The 24,061-nt window shown below is 32.9% G+C and overlaps 1 protein-coding gene, 2 long non-coding RNA genes and 1 other non-coding gene across 13 annotated transcripts; 2 read left to right on the top strand and 2 right to left on the bottom strand.

Moving 5' to 3' along the window:
* The first annotated feature begins 1,132 nt into the window (after positions 1-1,132).
* Positions 1,133-3,232, top strand: LOC107897521 (uncharacterized). Of its 5 annotated transcripts, none has more exons than XR_001684177.2 (4): positions 1,186-1,657; positions 1,736-1,872; positions 1,992-2,155; positions 2,282-3,232. It is a non-coding gene; the product is annotated as an uncharacterized lncRNA (long non-coding RNA). The 5 variants fall into 5 exon arrangements; XR_001684179.2 differs by having other exon boundaries at positions 1,189-1,657; positions 2,040-2,155; XR_001684180.2 differs by having other exon boundaries at positions 1,192-1,657; positions 2,065-2,155.
* Positions 3,233-9,030: 5,798 nt separating this feature from the next.
* LOC121209295 (small nucleolar RNA R71) lies at positions 9,031-9,136 on the top strand. The gene has a single exon (XR_005904409.1). It is a non-coding gene; the product is annotated as a small nucleolar RNA R71 (small nucleolar RNA).
* Positions 9,137-12,241: 3,105 nt separating this feature from the next.
* LOC107897520 (uncharacterized) lies at positions 12,242-17,178 on the bottom strand. 6 transcript variants are annotated; one of them, XR_001684175.2, is made up of 12 exons: positions 16,795-17,174; positions 16,491-16,653; positions 16,321-16,352; positions 15,363-15,473; positions 14,965-15,043; positions 14,729-14,793; positions 14,546-14,645; positions 14,142-14,183; positions 13,697-13,803; positions 13,510-13,594; positions 12,869-12,939; positions 12,242-12,438 (listed from the first exon to the last, which is right to left on the bottom strand). It is a non-coding gene; the product is annotated as an uncharacterized lncRNA (long non-coding RNA). The 6 variants fall into 6 exon arrangements; XR_001684171.2 differs by having other exon boundaries at positions 15,363-16,352; positions 16,795-17,177; XR_001684172.2 differs by having other exon boundaries at positions 16,321-16,653; positions 16,795-17,175.
* Positions 17,179-21,599: 4,421 nt separating this feature from the next.
* LOC107897519 (CASP-like protein ARALYDRAFT_485429) lies at positions 21,600-23,690 on the bottom strand. The gene is made up of 3 exons (XM_041078855.1): positions 23,270-23,690; positions 22,075-22,207; positions 21,600-21,977 (listed from the first exon to the last, which is right to left on the bottom strand). Exons 1-3 carry the CDS (start codon positions 23,401-23,403, stop codon positions 21,891-21,893), a joined length of 354 nt encoding a protein of 117 aa, XP_040934789.1. The 5' UTR covers positions 23,404-23,690; the 3' UTR covers positions 21,600-21,890.
* Between the last annotated feature and the right edge of the window lie 371 nt (positions 23,691-24,061).

The following is a 24,061-nucleotide window of genomic DNA, read 5'->3' as shown; positions in this document are numbered from 1 at the left end:
CACACCTAATAAAAGATTGATGGCGACTCCCGTTTTAATTTTCACTTTCAAACAAAGTCGATCCCCGTTTTCAAAAGAATGATTTCGACAATGATTAGCCATAAATCAGCCTTAACGAAAATCTTAAGCAATATATTATGAAAATTTTCTGTGGCTTAAGATTGAGCCCGGAACTATGAACTTTTAAAGGAACCATGGACGTCCGCACACGCATGTAATCAGACAACAATATTGGACATGAGTTTGAGTTTGTGTTTGACACTCAAACCTCCGGCTTTTATGAACTTTTAAATCAACAATGGACGTCCACAAATGCATATAATAAACATCCAGCACTAGGCTGGAATTGCGCTATTGGACCTTATTGACGTTGGGTTTAGGGTTTAATTAACTGCATTAGCCATCCTTAAATTATAGGTCAAATTTTAAATCTATCCCTAGATATAATTCAAATTGAGTTCTTAACTATAAATATCATTCCAATCAAGTCATTGTCATTCCATTAATTTTTCTATTAAATGTCATTTGGTGACATTAGAGGTATTCATAGGTTAAGCTAAGGTCTGATTCCAAAATAGTTCAAGCTCCTACCCGTTTTTGAGTTGGCTTGATCCGATTAAAAGTATGTTTTTAATAAAATATTAAAAATATTTTTACTCGATATTTTAAATATATATTTATAATTAAATTAAACTTTTAAAAAAATTATTAGTATTTAAATTTAATTCAAACTAGGTCAAGTCAACTCAATGTGTAAAAATCTGTCCAAACTTAGCCTAAGTCGAGCTAGGCCTACCAGGCCGGTGAGTCACTCAGTCCTTGGACAAGTCTGGGTGACATGTGTCATCATTTGATTGTGGAACATTTTTTTTTGTTTTTTACTCCTTTTTCTTCCTTTTTAAAAAAATAAATATAAATAATAATTTATGTTATAATTAACTTATTTTTATATTTATAATTAAGTATAAAATTGCTTATTCTTTAATTTTATAAATATTCTTATATAGTCTTTGAGAATATTTATTATTGGAAATAAAGTATTGTTAAATTTATAAGAAATTAAATGGGTTTATATATTTTAAGTAATTTCTTTTAAAGTCATTATTATTATTTTCTAAATAATTGCCTTATCAGTTACATGAGATTTTTTTTTTGTTTTTTTTTTGAAATAATAAGTTGGCATCCATTGAGTAAAGGGAGAAACACCAAACGTCAAATTAACAACTATCTGGGAAACAACAAAAGACCACACCCGCATTAAAGAAAATCTAGCTAACAAGAAAACTAACCCTAAAGCAAAACCAAAAAAAACCAAAACAGAAACACAAAAGAACTCCTATTCGAATCAGAAAACCCAAGAGACCAATTGTAAACTCTCGCAAAACTGCATCACAGCAGCTGACAGATAGAACAACAATGCGCATCCAAAGAGAGAAAAAAGTTTGGTAGCCAAATTCGGAGTGAAAGGTGAAGGTTTCCGAATTGACCAAACCCAAAATACCCAAATCAGGCATTCTTTACCCATTGCGTTCAGTCCATCTCTACTATCTTTTCCACCGTCGCCTCCTCGACCCAGAATCTTGCCGATTGAAACCGTCGACCCTCTTTTGCCAAGGAATGCGCCGCACAGTTTGCATTTCGTCGAATATGCAACAAAGTAATGTTATAAAAAAAACTCAAATAATCTTTAATGTGTCCAACAATTGGACTCAGAACGGATTTGTTCTTGATGTAGGAGTTCAATCGCTTAATGACAGTCAAGGAGTCGCCTTCCATCTGTACCTTACGAAAGCCCATATCAATTGCAAACCGGACAGCTTGTTCCCATGCCCAAGCCTCAGCTATAAACGCATATGCCACATGATCCACGGGGTAAGTACATGCCTCCATAATCTGCCCCAAATGATTTTGTGCTAAGATTCCTGAGATAGCTGAGTGTGTTTTTGCATTATAAGAACTGTCAAAGTTAATTTTAATAAAACCTGGGTCAGGTGGTATCTCCAAATCTGTTGCTGAGTGTACTGTGATAACCCTGACAGGACTGATTTCCTCAATTTCATGTAGATAACCGAAAATAAACCCCACTAATTCATTCACTGTCTTTCGAACACCATAATGAACAAGTCGATTCCTTGCCAATCAGACCGCCCATGGGGTAATTGCCAATAACTTCTTGGACTTCTCATTTGCCACACGAAAATTTTCATCCAACCAGCATCTGTATTCTGGGAAAGATGAGACAGGGGGAAGCATATGGTTTAACCCTTTTATTATTTGACAGGTGACCGACCAAAGTCTCAATAGGTGATCAACTGATTCCAACCCAGCTTGGCACATAGGGCAAATTGTAGAAACATGCATATTTTCTCTGTTTAGATTGGCATATGTAGGAATGTAATCATTGTAAATTTTCCAAAATGTAATTTTTACCTTACCAGGTAACTGTAAAGCCCACAATGCTGTATAGGGCTATTACTTTGGAGCATGCTACTAGGATAGGCATCTGGTATTCGTAATTTGTCCAGTAGTGGTAATTTATAACCATTCTTGACTGTGTAATCACCCATACCCTCATACTTCCAACCATCGTATCTGCCTGCTTCGACTTGGTAAGTGGGATATTCAAGATACAGTCAGCTTGGTCCCAATCAGTGATGGCACGGACGATGTCTTCCTTCCAAGTACAGTGTCTCGAAGTGATCAATTGGTCCACCGTAGTGTAATTGATATCAATATTGTGACAATTAATTCTACCATCTCCAGGTCCGGGAATCCAAGAGTCATTCCAAATGTTCACAACTGATCCAATACCTATGCGCCATCCTATTCCTCTTTCAATCGGCCCCCTAGCAGCCAGAATACTCCTCTAGGTAAGAGAAGGGTAAGAACCTACCTTAGATTATTCTGAAGTGGTATAAGGGAAATAACGCTATTTAAATACCTTGGTTAATAAGCAATCTGGATGTTCCAGAATTCGTCAGTATTGCTCTAGAAGAAGCTGGCTTGGGCCTTAAACCAATCTCAATTTTAGGATGGTGCGAGCTTTGAAGTTTGAAAGGTAAAATGTTCCGAAGAAAAAGCGGGTGTTAACTAAATTGTAATACAAGTCTGTAATTTCCAATGAGTGAAATCCTATCTCATTGAAAGGTTCTTCCATGTGAAGAAAATGAGATAATCTTGTAATGCGGATGGGACACAGTTCAAGTTACAATAAACCCTATTTAATCCAATTGATTAAGTTCCACAATTTGAATGTAAAACTCTAAATCCCAACTACGACCTTTTATATGAGAAAGTCATTAAATAAGCTAAATCACTAGGATAATCAATATATTCAATTAAATAATATTTTGGCATTTAATATTACTTGTTGCATCACAAGTAAATGAAATTACAACTTTGTATCATCTTACTGTAGATTTTGCTTGCAGGAAATAGACCTCTAAAAGGATTAGGATTAATTTCCTACTAATATAAATGCAACATGCTTGCAGGGAATAGACCTCTAACAGGATTGGGATTAATTTCCTACTAATATAAATGCAGCATGCTTGCAGCGAATAGACCTCTAACAGGTTTAGGACTAATTTCCTATTCATATAAATTCAACACCTTGAATTACGAGTGGAGGAATAATATATCGAAATCATGGAGAGTTTAAAGTATTCATCAAGTTGTAAAGATGTGCGAAATCCTATCAAACTAAGTAGCGGATGCAGTCAAGAGAGGTACATGATGAGGCAAAAATACTTGAGAAGCTATCCATTAGTGAGGAGGGAGGATAAAGATGAGAAAATAGGGAATGCGATGAAGAGAGTGAAGAAGTGGCTGAAAGAGATGAAAAGCAAGAACGGTGGTAGGGAGAATGAGAGGAAGGCATCGGGACCTGTGACTTCTTCCCACATTCAAGCCTCCGTGAGCTTGTTGGCTGAAGTTGATGTGTTTCTTCTTCCCACCTTTAGGCCTGCTTGAGATTGGCTAAAGTGGAAGAATCCTAAACCTACGTACTGTTATAAAGTTGTAATTTCGTATAGTTATTTCTAATTTCGTCTGTTTTTTAACTCCAACATTAGGCCACAAATTTGAATTTTTATCAAATATTTGAACAACTAATTACATCTCTCTAAAACTAATTGGAAATTCAATTCAATTTATTTATATTAAATATTTTTTGTTTTTATCTTAATGCCATTAAAATGAAAAAAAAAAAAACTTTAGTCCAGCTTCTTGGCGTAATGCATATCAAAACAAAAAGGTTTGAACAAGGCTGTCCAGCATACAAAATTTCAAGAAGATCAAATCCAGATCTTAAATAATTTCTCTTCAATTACATCATTTAAAATTAAATAAGTTGTTTTGGTAGCTAGTTCAACAATCACCGTACATACCAATTCTTTTTATATACACAATTTATAAAATAATTAAGTAATAAATCATTTTGTTTATAATAAATTGTCGAAACCTTTTTTGAAGTCGACTTTTATTTTAAAAATAAAAATTAGAGTCTCCACTAATTTCTTTTATTTAGGTTTAATTGAGTTACCTTAAAACTCATTTTAATTAAATGTTAGACTTATTAAAACGATACTTTTCGATCTACAAAATCCAAGAAATGGGTTCGGGAGTCTGTTATGTAAGAGGAAGGATTAGCACCCTCGTTACGCCCAAAATTGGTACCTAATTGATTACTCGATGTCTTAGTGTCAAAAATTAAAAATTTGAAGCGAATTTAAAATACGATCCCTTTGTATCAAGACATTACTAAATTATTTTTCATAAAAAAAGGGGCCTATTTCAAGTCAATCGAAAAGGAAGGATCATATCAAACAATGCCTTAAATCCTCGAAATCAAGAATAAACGCCATTTAATCGTTATTTGAATCCCGTTTTTATTTTATTTTAAAGTAAATATTCGACTATCTCGGTTTTAGAAAGAAGCCATATTCCGTAAGTTAAGAACACGATTTTTCTAATTCCAAAATAATGAACATTACTTTGATTTTAAAAAAATCATTTTTTGTGCCTCGTGCAAAGACGAATGCAATATTTAAAATAATGTGTATTTAGCTTATTCGAGCATAGTATAAAAATGCGGAAGCATGTTTAAACACAATTTATGACATGGTTATATTAAAATAAAATAATAGTGTGTAAAAATAAAACAATGATATACAAATAAAAATAAAAATATCATACTAATAAACGATGATGATATAACTATAATAATAAAACACCAAATAAACAACGGCAATAATCATATTATAACTACTAATTCTATACTAATTAAATGATAATAGGGAAAAATAAATAATATTAATAATATTAATAATGATAGTAATAAGAATAATACGAAAAACAAATGCACAAATAAAGAAAAAATATTAACATCATATTTTTTTCTGAACATATAAAGGGTAAGAGATAATAAATAGATAAATAAATAAAATAATATGATAAATAAATAAAATAATATTCTAATTCTAATATAAATAATCAAAATATAATAAATAATAACATTAATAATAATAATGGCGTAAAATAAAAAAAATGTTTGAAAAGATAACAAATTTTATATATTAAAAAAACGAAGGAATAATAGATAAATAAATAAAAGAGTTAAAATTAATAGAGGACTTATCGTAATTTAAATGAAATTAAAAGGACAAATTGAATAAATTAAATAACAAAGGGGCTAAAATGTATTGTCAGATAACTTCAATCCATCCCACTACAACTTTAGGGAGATAAGATTCGCCATGATGACTTCAATCTATCCCACTACAATTTTAGGGGTATAAGATTTGTGGCTTTAATCTGCTCTACTGCAACTTTAGGGAGATAAGATTGAGAGATAAGATTTGTCATGATAACTTCAATCCGTCCCACTACAACTTCAGGGGTATAGGATTTGCGGCTTTAATCTGCTCCACTGCAATTTTAGGGAGATAAAATTCACCATGATAACTTCAATCCGTCCCACTGTAACTTTAGGGGTATAGGATTTGTGGTTTCACTGATCTGTTACACTGTTCTCTGGGGAACATGACCTGTAGAATCCATTTCATGGGCCTATATTTATGCCGAGTGATTAGGATGTTATGATCAGAATGAATCAAATGCTCCTAACTAGATGTATATGAATGATATTTTCATGAATGCCGAATGTCTTTTTTTTTTAGAATAATTCCCTTTTAATGTTTAGGTTGACATTGCTCGTTGTTCATAAAGGTTCTATCACTGACGCATTACCTGCCTTCCTGTTTAGCTGGTATCTTTGTCAAAAAACTCGAAGAAATAATCATAATTTAGATTATTCTTTCCCAAATATTTTTAACTCTTAAATTTGACTAGTTCTGACTCATTGTCCTATTTCAAATCCTTGTACTATTTAGAAAACCTTTCAGAGCAATATGCAAAAAATCATTTTACTTGAATATTATTAGTCCATTAATCGTTATTTCAATGAAAAATGCTTGCTTGAAAAAAACTGTAACAATGGATAAGATTGAAATTTATTGGGAGTAAGGCTCGAAATGAATGAATTAATCAAAATAGCAAATATTGCTAAAATACAAAATGAGTTAGATGAAATTAAGTGCCCCAAATATCGCACCATGAGCTTCTTTGCACAAATTTCTTGAGGATCATTTTGAGCTTGATATGTATTTAGGAGATTTATAGTACTTTGTTGATGCCCCAAGATGTAAAATTCCTCCTCCTTGTTATTTCTGAAGGAACAAGACTACCACATACCCCATCTTCGATCAAAATTTAAATTACCTTTTCCTGAGTTTTCACTCAAAACCCTTTTGGTTTCAAGGCGCCTTTTATGAGTTTTCACCTTGGCCTTTCTATTTTTTTTAGGTGAAGTACTTCTTGACTGAATTTGAATTCACAAGATTAGGCTAGTTTTTTCCATCCATCTCTGTCAAAATCAGCGCTTCTTAGAAAATGCTTTCTTTACCACATAAGGTCCTTCCTAATTTGGCATCCACTTTCCTCTGAAGCCTTTTTATATAGGAAGGATCTTTTTCAATATCAGGTCCCCCTCATGGAATTCTCTGGGCAAACCTTTTTGTCATAAGCTCGTATCATTCGCTTTTGGTATATCTGACCATTACGGATAGCTTTCAGCCTCTTCTCTTCAATCAAGTTCAGTTGATCATATCGAGACTAGATCCATTCCACTTTATCTAACTTCAGCTCTAACAAAACTCGAAGATAAGGAATTTCAACCTCAATAGAAAAAATTGCCTCAATTCCATAAACCAAAGAGAAAGGCGTTGCTCGGTGGAGGTCCAACAGACATTCGATAAGCATAGAGGGAAAATGGTAACTTCTTATGCCAATTTTTATAAGTCGCAGTCATTTTCCCCATGATTTTTTTAATGTTCTTATTGGCTGCCTTCACCACACCATTCATTTTTTGGCTATATGGTGATGAGTTATGGTGTTTGATCTTAAATTGGCTACAGACCTCTGCTATCGTACTGTTGTAATGCATTGTCCGATATGGTGTTGTAATGTATTGTAATTGCGAGCTTGAAGAGTGATTTTTTCGTCTCTCACACGGAGTGTGAGCTCATCTGTGCCAACATCAATAATCGTTTTAGCAGTTGCTAAAAAGGGCCATCCTAAAATCAGAAGAGTGTTGCTATCCTACTCTATGTCTAGAACAATGAAGTCAACGGAAATATAAATTTATCAATTTTAACTAGCACATCTTCAATAATACCCCTAGGAAATTTTATAGTTTTATCTGCTAATTGAATGCTTATCCTAGTTTGTTTGGGTTTCCCAAGACCTAATTGTTTGAACATTTTGTAGGGCATGACATTAATACTAGCCCCTAAATCACCTAATGCATTATTAACATCTAAACTACCAATTAAAAAAGGAATCGTAAAAATCCCTGGATCTTTTAGTTTGTTGGGTAGTTTATTCTGTAGAACAGCTGAGCAAACTACGTTCAGCTCCACATACGACGCCTCGTCCAACTTCTACTTATTTGCTAAAAGCTCTTTTAAAAATTTCATTGCGTTTGGCATCTGCGATAAGGATTCAATAAACGGTAAGGTAATATGTAATTTTTTTAAGAGTTTAAGGAATTTACCAAATTGTTCATCGGCGTGGTCTTTCCTTGTCGTGTTGGGGTATGGCACATGAGGTTTATATTCTACTTTCACTGATTTGTTTTTATTATGACCCACCTCACATTGACCTCTGCTCACCACAGTTTCTTGCCTCGGTTCTGGCTCAGACTCAACGAATCCTTCTTCGTCTTGAACATTAATCGCGTTGAGTTGTTCCTTTGGGTTGGGTTCAGTATTACTTGGCAAGCTACCTTGTGGTCGTTCGGAGATTAGTTTGGACAGCTAGCCTATCTGAGTTTTGAGCCCTTGGATCGATGCTTGTTGATTTTTAAGTGTTGTCTCAGTGTTTTGAAAATGGGTTTCTGACACTGAGATAAATTTAGACAGTATCTCTTCAAGGTTCAGTTTCTTTTCCTGTTGATAGAGTGGTTGTTGAAAACCCAAAGGATGTTGTATTCTTTGATTTCCTTGACTGCCCCACGAGAAATTGGGATGGTTCCTCCAACCTGTATTAGAAGTGTTACTATATAGGTTATTTTGGGATCTAGGGTTATTGTTACCCATATATTGGACTTGTTCCTCCTTGGTGCTAGGGTTGAAGGGTTGATACTCTGTGTATGCTCTTCCTCCATTCGTCTCGCACTTCATTACTGGTTGTACCTGAGTTGAACCAAGTAAACCATCAATCTTTTTATTTAGAAATTTTACCTGGTTTGACAACATACTAACCGAATCGACGTTATAAACGCCTGCTGTTTTAGTTGGCTTAGTTCTCATGACTTGCCACTGATAGTTATTCAGTGACATCTCTTCAATAAATTCGTAAGCCTCTTCAGGTGTTTTGTTGTTGATGGTTCCCCCGGCTGCTGCATCAATCATTTGCCTTGTCGAGGGGTTCACACCATTGTAGAATGTTTAAACTTGCAACCATAGAGGTAATCCATGGTGAGGACACCTTCGCAGTTGGTCCTTGTATCTCTCCCATGCATCGTAAAGAGTTTCTAAGTCCATCTGCACAAACGAAGAGATGTCATTACGTAATTTGGCTGTTTTAGTCGGCGGGAAATATTTTAATAAAAAATTTTCAATCATTTGTTCCCAAGTAGTAGTTGACCCTCGTGGTAACGAGTTCAACCATTGTTTAGCTTTTTTCTTCAATGAAAAAGGGAATAACCGAAGACGAATGGCATCGTCAGAAACGCTATTAATTTTAAATGTATCGTAGAATTCCAAGAAATTTTCCAAATGAGTGTTTGGATCCCCATCCTGCAAACCATCAAATTGAACAAATTGCTATATCATTTGAATAGTGTTAGGTTGTAGTTCAAAATTATTCGCAGCAATAGTAAGCCTAACTATACTTGACTCAGTTCCTGTTAAAGTAGGTTTAGCATAATCATACATAGTACGAGGAGTGGGATTTTGATTTGCTAGTTCAACGGGTATCGCAGGAGGTAGCTAATTGTCTTGGTTTTTAGCCATCTCCTCAGTTGGGGTTTGAATATCATCTTCTTGCTCATTCTTTGTGTATCTTAAGCTTCGCCTTATTTCTCTTTAGTTTCTGCGAACTGTGCGATCGATTTCTTCGTAAAAAAGTAGTGGTCCTGACGGGTTTCTTCTAGTCATAAACTATAAAAACCTGCCAAGAGAAAGAAAAAGTAAATTAATAAATAATAATAAAAATAAAATAGAATTAACTTGCAAGAAAAATAAATGGCTAAAGTAATAAAAATTAAGCGTTCCTAATATTTTAATTCCCCAGCAACGACGCAAAAAACTTGATCGCGATTTTGTGTGACAGGTTTTAAATATTTATAAAGAATCATTCTTGAAACTAACTATTATCACGATGTAGGAAAGTGTACCTATCGAGCAGTAGTATAGTTTTAGCAAGACCGGATTGTCGAACCCAAAGGAACTAAAAGTACTAGTAATGACTGCCTTTTTATTATCTAGCGTAAGAATAAGGGGGTTTGTTTTAACTAACTAATTAACTAAACTAAGAATTCACAAACAATAGAATTGAGGGATTACTTTTGGAAAACGATTGAATTAAGACAATATCTAAGGAAGAATCCACCTAGACTTCACTTGTTATTCTGACTCCGAATCAGACGATTTATTCATTTAACTTGTTTCATAGAGATCCCTAAGTTATGTTATTATCCCTATTCAAGACTAATAACGTCTAATCCCTAGATTGAATAATTGAGACTTTTCTCTAATTAACACCCTAAGGTTGCATTAACTCGATCTATGGATCCCCTTATTAGGTTTCACCCTAATTCGGCAAAATCTTGTCACCTATCTCTAGGCGCGCAATCAACTTCGCTTAATTATGACAGTTGTACTCTTAGACAGGGTCTATTCCTCCTCTGAATAAAAGCTTAACTTGAATCAATATCCTGGAATATCAAAACAAGAATTAAGAACACATAATTAAGAATAAGCCAAATATTTATCATACAATTCAGAAAATAATAACAAGATTCGTCTTAGGTTTCATTCCCCTTAGGTATTTAGGGGATTTAGTTCATAACTAAAAAGGAAAACATCTCAGAAGAATAATGAATACAAAACATAAAGAAAACCCAAAACTCCTGGAGGGAAATTGAGGGGAGATTTTTTGTCTTGATGGTGAATCCGGCTTCTGAGAGGGATCAATCGACTTTCTTCGAGTAATTCCTTACTTCCTCCCCGTGCCACCCTTTTTCCTCTTCCTTTAGGGTGTATTTATAGGCTTTAAAATGCTTAAAAGCCCTCAAAATTAGCCTTTTCCGAATTGGACTCAACTTGGGCTCGGCAGGGACACGCTCGTGTGCGATTACTTTAGGCTGTGCTCGAGCCTGTTAGAATGGTACGGGTGTGTGTTCTACCCGTGTGAGTCGTGCTTCGATTCTGCCAAATTGACACGGCCGTGTGATCTGCCCGTGTGAGGAAGTCGAGGCCATGTTGATTTCGTACTTTGGCCCATTTTCTCCGTTTTTGGCTCGTTTCTTGTTCCTTTCACTCTTCTATGCTTGCCTAAGTATAAAACATAAAATTAAAGCATTAGGAGCATCGAATTCACCAATTCTAAGGAAAAATCATCCATAAAATGTGTTAAGCATGGGATAAAAATATGTATAAATTACAGTTTATCATTCTTCATATTCTGTAACTATACTCTTAACATATGCTTCTTTAGGAAAACATTTTGAATTTGATTCCCTAGCTGAAACTGATAACAAATTCATATTCTTCTTTCCGTTTCTTGTACCCTTCAATTCACTGAGAGAATTTGATTCTTTTTATCTTTCTTTCTTTAGTTACTTATAATGCTTGAATGATTGAGACTAATTTCAAGATGGGTGTTATTTGTTTTTACTGGTGGATTACTGATCATAATTTAACATAGACAAGGTCAAGGATAAGTGATGATCATGAAGCACGAGAAGATACTTAAATGGGAATAGTAGCACTGGCTTTTGTCTCATCAAATCTTTCTCGAGAATCTATGACTCACTACACTGCAGCAAAATTGACTTTTAGCGGCTTTTTTTAAGCCTATAGCGGCGCTTTTAAGCTCCACTAAAACTATTTGTGGCGCTTTTACAAGTACCATAAAAAACGCCGCTAAAGACAACGCCGCTAACATTTTGTGGCGTTTATGAAAAAAATGCCGCTAAAGGTCATGATCTGTAGCGACACTTTTCCCATAAACGCCGCTAAAGAACATGACCTTTAGCGGCGCTTTCCCAAAAACGCCGCTAAAAACCATGGCCTTTAACGGCACTTTTCCGCAAAAGCCGCTAAAGACCATGCTTTTAGCGACGCTTTTCCTACAAACGCTGTTAAAAATCATGACCTTTAACAGCGCTTTTCTTACAAACGCCGCTAAAAACCATAACCTTTAGCGACGCTTTTTCCGAAAACGCTGCTAAAGAACATATCTTTAAATAATATTTATTTTTATGATAAATATTATATTATGTTTTATTTTTGAAATTTAAACTATATACTTTTAAGGATAAATAAAAAAATATTAATTAAATTAAATTTTTTATTAAAATTTTAACTTTAAAACTAAATTTTAAATTTAGAATTTAAATATTATGTTTAAATAATAGAAGCTACAAAACTCGTAATAATTAACACTACAAAACTCGTAAAAATTAACCATCATGGTTAAAGAAGCTAGTACACAAGGTAGCTACAAAATCCTATTTCCATAACACAAAATTCAAGTTCCAACTAAGGTGAATGACCATGGAATGCAACATTAAATAATATTCCACTTGAAGAAGTTCTAAGCCTTGGCTTTTCCAGCTTGAAGAGATTGAATCCTCTGCCGCACCTTTAATATCTAAAGGATGCAAAACCAAATGATCAGATAAATCGTCACTTTGACAGATAAATCTAGTTACAATCTATTATCCACACCGAGGTGCTTGGATTCTAGACTCTAGAGTTTGATATTAAGAGGACACAAACATTTTCCGGTGGTTTTTCAATATAATTCAACACAATTTGATTTCATATCTAGAGGACATTAATAGAAACTCATACTGATGGTTGTTATTCCAGTTTAAGAGATACAAACTTCCATAAAACCCAAAACTCATATGGGTTCATGTAAAAAGCATATGGTAAATGCTAATAGAATTAGTTAAAATATTGCATGATGACTGCTAATGAAAAAGAGGATATCCTTAACATCATTTTAAAGATCAGCCAGCATGCAATAGAGCATATAATGGAGCGCAAAACTTATAGTGAAGGTAGAAAAGATATACCTCCGATGATTCTAGTAGAAATTGTCCAGTTGGTAGTAGACATAGATAGGCTTCTTCATTCGCTTCTTAACCTAGTAAAAGCAACAAGAGAACATTTAACAGTGTTGAAGTCCACTTTTTTTAGAATATCTACGACTACTTCACTCATTTTACATGTTTTTGTCTTTTCTTTTTTCTTTTTTTTTTTATTTTACAAACTACGTACTTATTGGAAGGAACAACTGATATTCAAAGTACTAAAGTTGGTATAAACTAGTAAATTTTGCTTATAAAAGTAGACTGCAAATCCCATCAAACTCCAATGTTCAACCCCAGTTCCTAACTATCTCCATTTGCTGCACACTCCTAACAAAATTTCTACAAAACCAACATTAATTCATCCAAATTTAGACACTCTATTCATAAATTCAATTTTAACCTTAACTTGCGTATGTATTTAAAATTCAGTCCAATATGTTAAGTTAATTAAAGTTCTTTTCTATGAGAAGATAATGTAAAAGGATTACAAATGTTTATAAATGCCGGATAAATTTATGTTTTTTTTCTTGTACTCCTTCCATGATTACTATTACTCGCAAAGGTTGCTTGTAATAAGAAAACTATAGTAAGGAACCAAGAAAAGGAAGGAAAAATATTCTTACTGCCATGGAATATCGCCTGCAATCAGCCATTCTTCTTCTTTGTCCTAGTAGGTGAGAATATAATCATCTTCACCACATTTTTTGTCTGTTCATGACAGGAAAAAGAAAAAAAAAACAAGCTGAATATTGAGATTTTTGGTATTCTTTTATCTTTTGAGAAATTTATGTATATAATCAATGACTTTACCTTTGGAAAACATGATGATCAAGGAGTTGGTAAGTGATTGATAAGAGTGATAAAGCTTTATATCAATCTTTCTTGTTTTTGGTATTCTGTTCTTGCAGTGCTTTGTCCTGCATATGGAACAAATCAAGCAAGCTCAAGTTCATAATTTCATATATATGCTACTTGGATTTGGATAGTAAATATTACTATAAGACATGGATTCGTATTAGACAGGAATATGAGATTTTTCATATATTTGGAGAGTTATTAGAGAATTATATCCTATATCATGTCTGATATATTTTTAATACAAGGTGTCGAATTCTTTAAAAAGAAATAATGAAAAAATCAGAGCACAATATATGTTAAAATAATACAATGAAAGCTAGTTTTGACATTTTTGGTTTAGTAGAATATTTAAAATGAGCTCAGGAATTAGATATTTATAAGAGAAACCATGGCATACCTTTTTCTAAAGCTCAGAAATTGATTCAACCATAAGTTGATTCTGCAAGTTAAACATTATCAACAGCCAAGTTATGTTGCTGCAGAATTATAAGCAAAATTATATGCATGCATGCATAACTTATCGTACAAAAGTAAGATTTGATATTCGAATTTTGAGTTTATTAAAAAATTTTAACTAGAGAGGCAAATTTAAAGGCAAGCGGGGACTTGACTCTTCAAAAATGAAAAATGGTCTATTTAAAAGATTTTTGAATTCACCCCTAATTGTTTATTGTTTATGTGGTTGAGACGCTATTTTTAATCAATACGATAAAATATTGGACCAATTTAAAATATAAATCATGAAAATCTTTTACACTAAGGAAAATAATGCTGTATATATATTGTTGGAGTGATTTAAACCTTTTTGGATCTTATGCGTTTAAGGGAAGAATCAAGTTGTTGCTCCAAATTTTGAAGCTCTCTAAGACTCAAATTCTGGATATCTTCTCCTTCGTAATGCCTAGAAATATAATTAATTATTTTAGTAAAAGTGAAAGATGCATGCCTTGAATGTATCTGAAATTTGAAGCCATTGGGGGGTACTTCAGGTTTCTTTGTAAAGTCTCCATTCTAGCTTTAAGTTTTGCATGTTCCTAGGTCCAGTTTCCCTGTAAAAGAACATATTGAAATCATCCCAAGTCAACAAGTAGAACAGATTTGGTGTCTTCAAATTTTTCATGGTCTGATCCATGAACATCCCCTTTCAAAATGAAACCAAAAAAGCATGTTTTAAAAAAATTAAAGATTTGTAAAATGAAGTTTAGGAGGGTTGAGTTTACATTTTGTTGAATTTCATCTGTAGCACATTGGATCTCAGTATACGAGTATCTTTCATATTGTTCAAAGATCCTTTCCATGCTGCACAAGAAATAAAAGATCATCATCAAAGATTTAAAAATATAAAAAAAACCTTAAACGGGTTAAAAAAGAAATACTTTTTCGAAAAAATATCAATTCATGGTCGTTTTTTGAAAAAGTTGTACTCAATTAAATCTTAAGACGCTCAAAATGCATCAATTAAACTTTTTGATTAATAATTTCTGTTTTTCACCATTAATGTGCGTAATAACTATTATGATGTTGATGTAACAATTTAAGTCAACAATAATAAAGCATTCAAAAAATATATAAATTCCTTAAAATTTCAAGTAATAAATAAATATTACTCACATCTTACCTAAACCTCAAATTTGCATTGGTTCAGATGTCTTTACTCACATCTTTATCCATTACATGCCTTCTTGCTTTGGTAAGTACAATAGAGTCTCTATTTTGATCTTACCTAAACCTGATAAACCAGAAAAAATTTGGGTAAAACCATGTTATTAGGATGTTGAAATTTGAAAACCAAGATCATTGCATCAGTATCTTGATAACATATAAAACAAGTAATTAATCAAAGTTGAGATACCTTCATTAGTGATGCACTAACAGGTTAATTAGAGCCTAAAATTGCTTCATTAAAAAATTATAAAATATACTTCAAACATTTTACTTTAGTAATTGAGGGTTGTAAGCAGTTTATTAAAAAAATTAAACAAGTTATATAAAATTGCCCCTCCAAACAACCTTGCAATATAGCCTAGAAATCAAATTTTGCGTCTCGAGATTCAAGAAGCCCTACAAAGAAAGATTTTCATATGTGCATACATTCTAACTTGAATAAACTTAAAAACCTCTTCGATACTCAGTAACAAACCTCATTGTATCAGTGCCCTTTTTCCTAAAGAAATGCAATAAGAACAAACAAAATGGGGATCAATAAATCCAGTTCAAACTCAATTTACAGTCCACCAGGGGGAGAATTTTACGAATATTTGGCTAGAACAAGGATTATTTGGTTTCAATTACTCATAGGCTTACAATCTTAAACAATTAATTTACACTATTTTGAACAAAAAGAAAAAAAAGAAAAGAAGATAGGTTGATTGCTTTGTTCTTGAATCAATAGCTTCATAATCCACAAATACCATGGATGAAATCTAATTCTAATTACCCAAAATCAGGAAAATCGTTTCCAGTAAATCAAATGAGCAGATTCAAAGATAATAAAACTAAAAAAAAAATCAATTACTCAAAATTGAATTAAAACACATTTCAATATCGGACTCATAAGAGGAAAAAGAAAAGAATACCTGAAGTGATTCGATTTTCATTCTCAATGCAACTACACATTTGGCATTGCAATACACAACATAATAGTTAGAGTAAAATAGACTATTAGCAACAAAGAAAAGGCCACCCCTGCTTGAAGTGGTATTGCAAGATTTTGGAAATTTTCCCAGAAAAAATAAAGTAAACTTACTGTGATTCTTGGGTTTTGATTGATTTCTTTATTAAGTCCTCCATGAGAGAAACTATCCATGTCGATAACAAAGCCATTGGGTTTATAGCTGTGTATTGAAACCCACCTATATGATCCGAAACTGAGATTTTTTGTGTTGAAATCTCATTGGAAGATGCAAATCCTATCCCCAAATTCGAAGATAAAATTTTTTCAAGGATTTATATTAGAAATGAAACAATTGATTATGATGATGAAAAAAAAAACTATTGAACAGTAAATAAAGGGGAAAAAAATGAAGAAAACCCAGAGAGATTATACTTACCAACTTGGGATTTTCTGTCAAGTCCAACATTTTCTCGGAAAAATGAAACGAAGAGGTGGAATTAAGACTTTATAGAGCGTCAACGAAAAGAAAAACAAAGACACCCCCTAAAATGATGAAGAAAATCTTCCAAACACGAATAAAATATTTTCTTAGAAACCAAACAAATCTCGTGATTTATACACAAAAGAACAAAGACTGATGCTTTTTTAAACTCTAAATCTTGTATTTGGGTATAAAGGTTGAAGCTTTAACTGATATATGTTGCAGAGAGATTTAAAATAAAAAACACATAAAAATCAATGAAGGAAGGAAAGTTGAAATGGGTTAAGATGAAAGGAAAAAAATGATTTTAGGGGGGAAAATTAGGGGTTGCAGGGGGGAAATTTTTGGGGATAAAACGCGTAAGGAAGGAAACGCTGCTCACTTTTTGTGGCGTTTTTCTTAAAAACGCCATAAAAAAATCATTTCATTTTAAACAAAACGACGTCGTTTTACTCTGCTAAAAATCTTTTATTTTTGTCTACTAAAAATTATTAGTTACATAATTTTATAAAATATTTATTATTACTATTTTTTATAAATTAGATTTTTATAAAAAAAACTAAGTACTCTCAAAATAAATATCATATATTTTTATAAGAAAACAAATAATTAAATGGCTATAATTAATTATTAAGTTAGAATTATCCAATGTAAGCAATCAATCTCTCACATATCAAATTTCTATTAAAGATTGAGACGTTAATCATGATTTTATATTATTCTTTTCCGATCTAATCTCCATTTTATTAGAGATATTTTTTTCAAACTAAAATATAACTATTTTGCTAGATGTTCAATGTGGAATGATTTTAATTTTTGTATTTCATTTTTATTTGTTATAATTTGGTCTTATCCAAAATAGATAGTTACCTATCCATATCAATCTATTACTTTATTTTATTTATTTATCAATTTTTTTTAAAATCTAATACTTAAATATATCAAATGGTTTAGATTAAATATTTTTTAATATAAAAACATTAATTGATGGTATAAAATTTCATCATTTAACAAATCTCAACTAAACCTTAAATTCTAAACCATTTAATATATATAAAATTTATCTATTATCTCTTAAATAATTTAAACTATAATCATAATTTTAATATATTAAAATTAATTTTATCTCTTTTACAATTATATAAGAAATTATTTAATATAAAATTTAAAAATACTTATTAATCTAAACCTTAAACTGCTAACTCCTATCCCCTAAATCCTAAATTTTAAAACATAACTCATGAACCCTAAACCCTAACCCCTAAACTTTAAACCCCAACACTTAAACCATAAACCATAATCCCTAAACCCATAACCCATAAACCTAGAAATAGTAACTCTTAAATCTTAAACCCTAAACCATATACAATAAACCCTAAACTATAATGATAATTAAATTTTTTCATTTTTAACAAATATTTTTCTATGTTTTTACTTTCAAATTTTTTCACGTGTCATTATTTTTTTTAAAAAAATAAATTGCATTTTAATTAAAATAAATAAACCAATTAAATAATAAATAGACAGATATGTTTTTTGAGGCATTTTTTAAAAAGTCCCGCTAAAACCTCGGCGTTTTTCCAAAAGCGCCGCTATTGCTTAGTTTTTAGCTGTGTTTGGACTAAAAACACCATTATTGCTCAATTTTTTGCGGCGTTTTATTGCAAACGCCGCTAATATATAATATTTATTGCGTTTTTTATCCAAACGCCACTAAAAAACCCTGTAACCAAAATTCCAGTTCAAAACGATAGCAATACTAATCCTACAAAGACAATCTATGTCCCAAGATTACACCACGCAGCTGCCATCTTCAGATTCTCGAATGGCTTCCAGGGATCAGCCACGATGAGTGTTCGAGGCTCTTAGTCTCCACCTCTACCATTAGTAGGGATCGAAAAGGAAGAATCAAATGCTCTTCTTGTTTATGAAACAGCAGGCAAGTTATCCGAAATGTTCGATGTTTCTTCAGGTATGGTGACGGCTGCCACCGAATTATTCCACCAGCCTTCTCTACTGTCCAATTATTAAGCAAACAAGCCAGCTGGTAATATTGTTGGGGGTTTGGGACAGTAAGGTAAATCAATGAGTCACTTTAACCATCAGCAGTTGCCAAGCATTAATGCAGAACCAGCTTCTGCCATGCACCTTTTCTTGATGAATCCGCAGCCAAGATCGGCATCTCCTTCTGCTCCACCTTCTTCTCTTCAAGGGTTTAATGTATCAGGTCCCGAAGGGGCTTTTCGTATAAGCACTGTACTATCTCCACCTCTCCTTACTCGGGTTCCTGATAATGGTAACATTGTTTCCCAACTCAACAGGCCAAGTGTTGTAAAATGTCAAGGCCTTCCGTTATCTTTATCTCCTTCCTTGCCACACTTGGAGGTCAAAGATAAAGAGCTGAGGATAGGAGATGGTGGGTTGCTGTATTATAATGGAGGAGGGAGTTCGGGTAGTCATCATCAGACACTGCTGCAAGTGGGAGCTGACGTTGGGTTGGGATCCTCAATAGAAATACGTTAAAGTTGTTCAAGAATTGTTAGAAGAATTCTGTAGTGTTGGACGAGGGCAATTGAAGAAGAAAAAGTTTGGTCGACACAGTTCAAGTTATAATAAACCCTATTTAATCCAATTGATTAAGTTCCACAATTTAAACGTAAAACTCTAAATCCCAACGATTGACCTTTTATATGAAAAAGTCATTAAATAAACTAAATCACTAGGATAATTAATACATTCAATTTAATAATATTTCGGTATTTAATATTACTTGTTGCATCACTAGTAAATGAAATTACAACTTTGTCTCATCTTAATGTAGATTTTGCTTGCAGGGAATAGACCTCTAAAAGGATTAGGATTAATTTCCTACTAATATAAATGCAACATGCTTGCAGGGAATAGACCTCTAACAGGACTAGGATTAATTTCCTATTCATATAAACACAACACCTTGAATTACGAGTGGAAGAATAATATATCGAAATCATGGTGAGTTTAAAGTATTCATCAAGTTGCAAAGATGTGCGAAATCCTATCAAACTAAGTAGCGGATGCAGTCAAGAGAGGTATATGATGAGGCAAAAATACTTGAGAAGCTATCCAGTAGTGAGAAGGGAGGATAAAGATGAGAAAATAGGGAATGCGGTGAGAGAGTAAAGAAGAGACTGAAAGAGATGAAAAGCAAGAACGATGGTAGGGAGAATGAGAGGAAGGCATCGGGACCTGCGACTTCTTCCCACATTCAAGCCTCCGTGAGTTTGTTGGCTGAAGTTGATGTGTTTCTTCTTCCCACGTTTAGGCCTGCTTGGGATTGGCTAAAGTGGAAGAATCCTAAACCTACGTACTGCTATAAAGTTGTAATTTCGTATAGTTTTTTCTAATTCCGTTTGTTTTTTAACTCCAACATTAGGTGACGGATTTGAATTTTTATCAAATATTTGAACAACTAATTACATCTCTCTAAAACTAATTAGAAATTCAATTCAATTTATTTATATTAAATATTTTTTGTTTTTATCTTAATGCCATTAAAATGAAAAAAAAAAAAACCTTTAGTCCAGCTTCTTGGCGTAATGCATATTAAAACAAAAAGGTTTGAACAAGGCTGTCCAGCATACAAAATTTCAAGAAGATCAAATCCAGATCTTAAATAATTTCTCTTCAATTACATCATTTAAAATTAAATAAGTTTTTTTTCTTGTGAAAGAGACTTCACGTTTATATCAGCTTGGCCAACCTTGAAAGAATTTATGAAACCTGTTTAGGCTTCAGATCATCTCTGAAGGTTCACAGTAACTTGTAAAATTCATTGTAGTTCATTGTACTTTACGATTTTATTTACAAATGGTGACTATTCTAAGTAGGCTTTCGGCTGCAATGCTACTTCTTCCAGGCTCCAATGCTTCTGTTGTTAATCTGTTATATTGGAGAATCTCCCCTAAAGCAGCAGCACTTCTTGCTTTTGTTAAATCTATATTAACAAGGGGTCATAGTGGCTAATGGTTTGGCTATTTTTTGTTTGTTCCAAGGCTTTCAGTGTCCAAAACTCACATTGGTCCTGACTAAATTAGAAACAAATTAGATTGGAGACAACACAAAAAGTTATCTCAAAACTTATTTCTCCATTTATAATCTGAGAACTTGTTTAACAAAGATCAAGTTCCAAGTGATAAGGCCCAACAAGCATCGGTTATTTGCCTATTGCTTGCTATCCCTTTCAGTATTTGGCCTTCGGCTTTTGATAAGTCACAGATTAGATAATGACCTAACCCCCACCATCAGTGGTTGGGTCACAGTAGATAATGACCCAAACCCCACCATCAGTGGTTGGGTTAAAGTGGTCATGCTGTTATTTGATTAATTCTTCCGTTTTCAAATCAATATAATGAGGGAAGATGATGTCTTTATTGTTTCTTGTTGGAGTATCCTTATTGTTCCATTGGATTAACTAACAAAAAAACAATAGGATTACACCTAATCAAAGGTATGGACATGGAGCATTATAAGAGGCATCATCATGCATCAACAGTTAGTAATATTACTATGACCAGTAAAGAGGAAATCAAACTGTGAAAGCATGCTTGAATGATGACTTGAAGAGGCTTAAGTCTAAACTCATTCAAGCTGTCTTCTTCATCTTCTAATCTTTTTACTTTTTTACCTTTGAAACTCTTGACTCCAAAGTCTATTTGATCAACTATAACACACATTTAATACACATATCATATTCGTATTTAATATTATAAGACATTTAATCATTGACAAGGAAACTTCATTCCAATTCATTGAAATTCAATCTGGTCATTAATGTGTTTTTTTTACTATACATAATAGTGTCTATGTACAATTCTTGATTTGAGCATCTTAGAAATTGTCAAGATTTGCTTACTGAGTTCCCTGTATGATCCCTGTATGAAACTGGGTTTGGAAGTACAGATGCGCTACAAAGTAGGAAGGAGCCAAAGATTGAAGAGTGTTGAAGCAAAGGACAGGAACCAAGACAAGAAAGCCATAGCTGAGGAAAATTGATATCAACTACATAACTTCGACTAGCAATATGGCGTCCCAACATTCACCAAGAAACTGGTAACGATAGCAGTTGAGCAGGCTGCGGCAAGTGAGAGAAATGACAAGGCCTGCAATCAGATAAAACACGAATTTTCCCGTCAAGCTGTGGAAAAAAATATAACATCATGGTGACGATAACAAAGCAAAGGAAATCTTGCTATATACCCAGTCTCCAACAATGACGATCAGCAGTACTCGTGGTTGTCGTGGTAAGCATTTGATAAACACGGAATATGCATCAATTAATGTCAATGACACACTCCACGGCGTTACCAAGGCCATCACCGTCACAAGGTAGCTGAAAAAAGTTGAAAGAAAAGAGGAAAGTAAGCAATCATCCCCAATATTTAGTCTTAGCAGTACCTTCAGGTACCATTCAACAGCGTAACACAAAAGCTTTACATTGTAGTTTCATCCTTACAATGAATCAAAGGATACCATAGACCAGACAAGTTAAGAGATAATGGGAAGCTAATTGGTAAAATTCAGCTTTTACTAAGAACACCAAGGCTTTGTTTGAAGTTCCGAAGAACATATACGAGAACAGGGCATACTCCAGCATTGATCAATGGTAAAAAAGATACTATTATGAATCAAAACAATTGGTACTTGTATCTCATCTCATAAGCACACTGAAAACCTACCAAAACGAAAGGGTAATTGGATGTGAGAAGCTTGGAGTACATAAGTTACCGTACAAGTTAGTTATATTCTCATCTTAAAATTGATATATAAAGGGTTCTGAACATTTACAAAAGTTAAGACAGATGAGATGGATAATGCCGTACTATCTGGTTCGATGTTTATATGAACATGAGAAATCAAGGACCAAAAGTCAAGGAAAAAACATTAGAAGATACAATACAAGATCCATTAAAGTTTATGATAACTAGTTTTAGAATCAACTTAGAGAAATTTCAATTGAAATAGAAGAAATAACATACAGTTCACCCCTTTTTTAGAATCCTTACTGAAGTTTGATAGTTAAGCAAGTGAAAGCATTTGATAATTCCAAAGCCCAGAACCCAAAAGATCACATAAAAGAATTGCATACAGCTCATTTGACTGCAGATATCTTGCTTCCTCAATAAAAATGGAAAAGCAAAGAAATGTTTGATCAGTCCTCTCATAAAAATTTTAACTCCTAACATAGTACTAGATTCATCAAGATGATGATCATGACAGTTTTCCCAGAGACTTCCACTTTAACACCAGAAATCAACTATCAAGTAACAATAAATTGAATTCTAACAAAATAACAGAAATAAGGGCATGGGTATTGACGATTAAACGGTAAAGAGAAAACCAAAATCAAAATTTGACCCAACAAAATAGAAGAAATGAAGCTTTTGGGAATCACCTGAAAGAAGTATAGTTATAGAATTCAACATCCAAACACATGAAAAGAAGTGAAGCAGAGGAGAAAATTGTTTGTCCCAAACGAAGAGCCAAGCTAGCGCTAGTTCCCAATGCCCCTGGCACTGGCTCCATCATCTTTCAAGTCAGCTTATCTCTCCGTTTCTTCATCTTTAAATTCCCAAACAAGAAAGAAGAAAACAGAGTTCCAAAGAAAGTGAAAGAAGTGGTCTCCGAAATTCCGAAAAATTATGCTTGCAAAAATGGTTCTACCTTTGGGTTTTGTTTCTATGATGAAGAACTTGGAAGAAAGAAAGAAGAAAAGGACGATAGTGTTTTTTTTTTTTTTAAATTAAATTCTGAAAATAGTAGTTATATTGTTTTAACATGGTTTCATTCATGTCATGTTCCTACTACTACTATTAGTTTTCTTCTTTTTGACGTAAAAATCAACTATTAAATGCGGTTTTTTTGTACGAATAAGGCTTTTAGCACGTCAATACAAAGGTTGAACACTCTTCTTGCTTATCATACATATCTTTTTCCAAATTTTTTATTCCCATCTTTTATATGTAAAATTTAAATTAACTGCACATATTTATATTTTTAATATTGAATATATAATGATTTAATATTAAGAAAAAGATTAAATTGTAGTATACGACTAAAATAATTTAATGTGAGATGAATAATTTGAAGCATACAAAATGGAATACCGGCCCAGACAATGTGATTCATTCAAAAAGTTTGGGCTTTATTTTATTTTATTAATTAGTAATAATAAATAAAAATAAAC

This window comes from Gossypium hirsutum, chromosome A10 (genome assembly GCF_007990345.1).
Source record: "Gossypium hirsutum isolate 1008001.06 chromosome A10, Gossypium_hirsutum_v2.1, whole genome shotgun sequence".
Lineage (NCBI taxonomy): Eukaryota > Viridiplantae > Streptophyta > Magnoliopsida > Malvales > Malvaceae > Gossypium > Gossypium hirsutum.
This window is presented reverse-complemented; position numbering and strand designations above follow the sequence as displayed.

Bases quoted from the DNA above. Each gene is read 5' to 3' on its own strand.
- LOC107897519 (XM_041078855.1), bottom strand. From the start codon at position 23,403: ATGATGGAGCCAGTGCCAGGGGCATTGGGAACTAGCGCTAGCTTGGCT. The intron at 22,208-23,269 runs GTGATTCCCAAA...AACTTTTTTCAG, and splicing joins TATAACTATACTTCTTTCAG to CTACCTTGTGACGGTGATGG. The intron at 21,978-22,074 runs GTATATAGCAAG...ATCTGATTGCAG, and splicing joins TCGTCATTGTTGGAGACTGG to GCCTTGTCATTTCTCTCACT.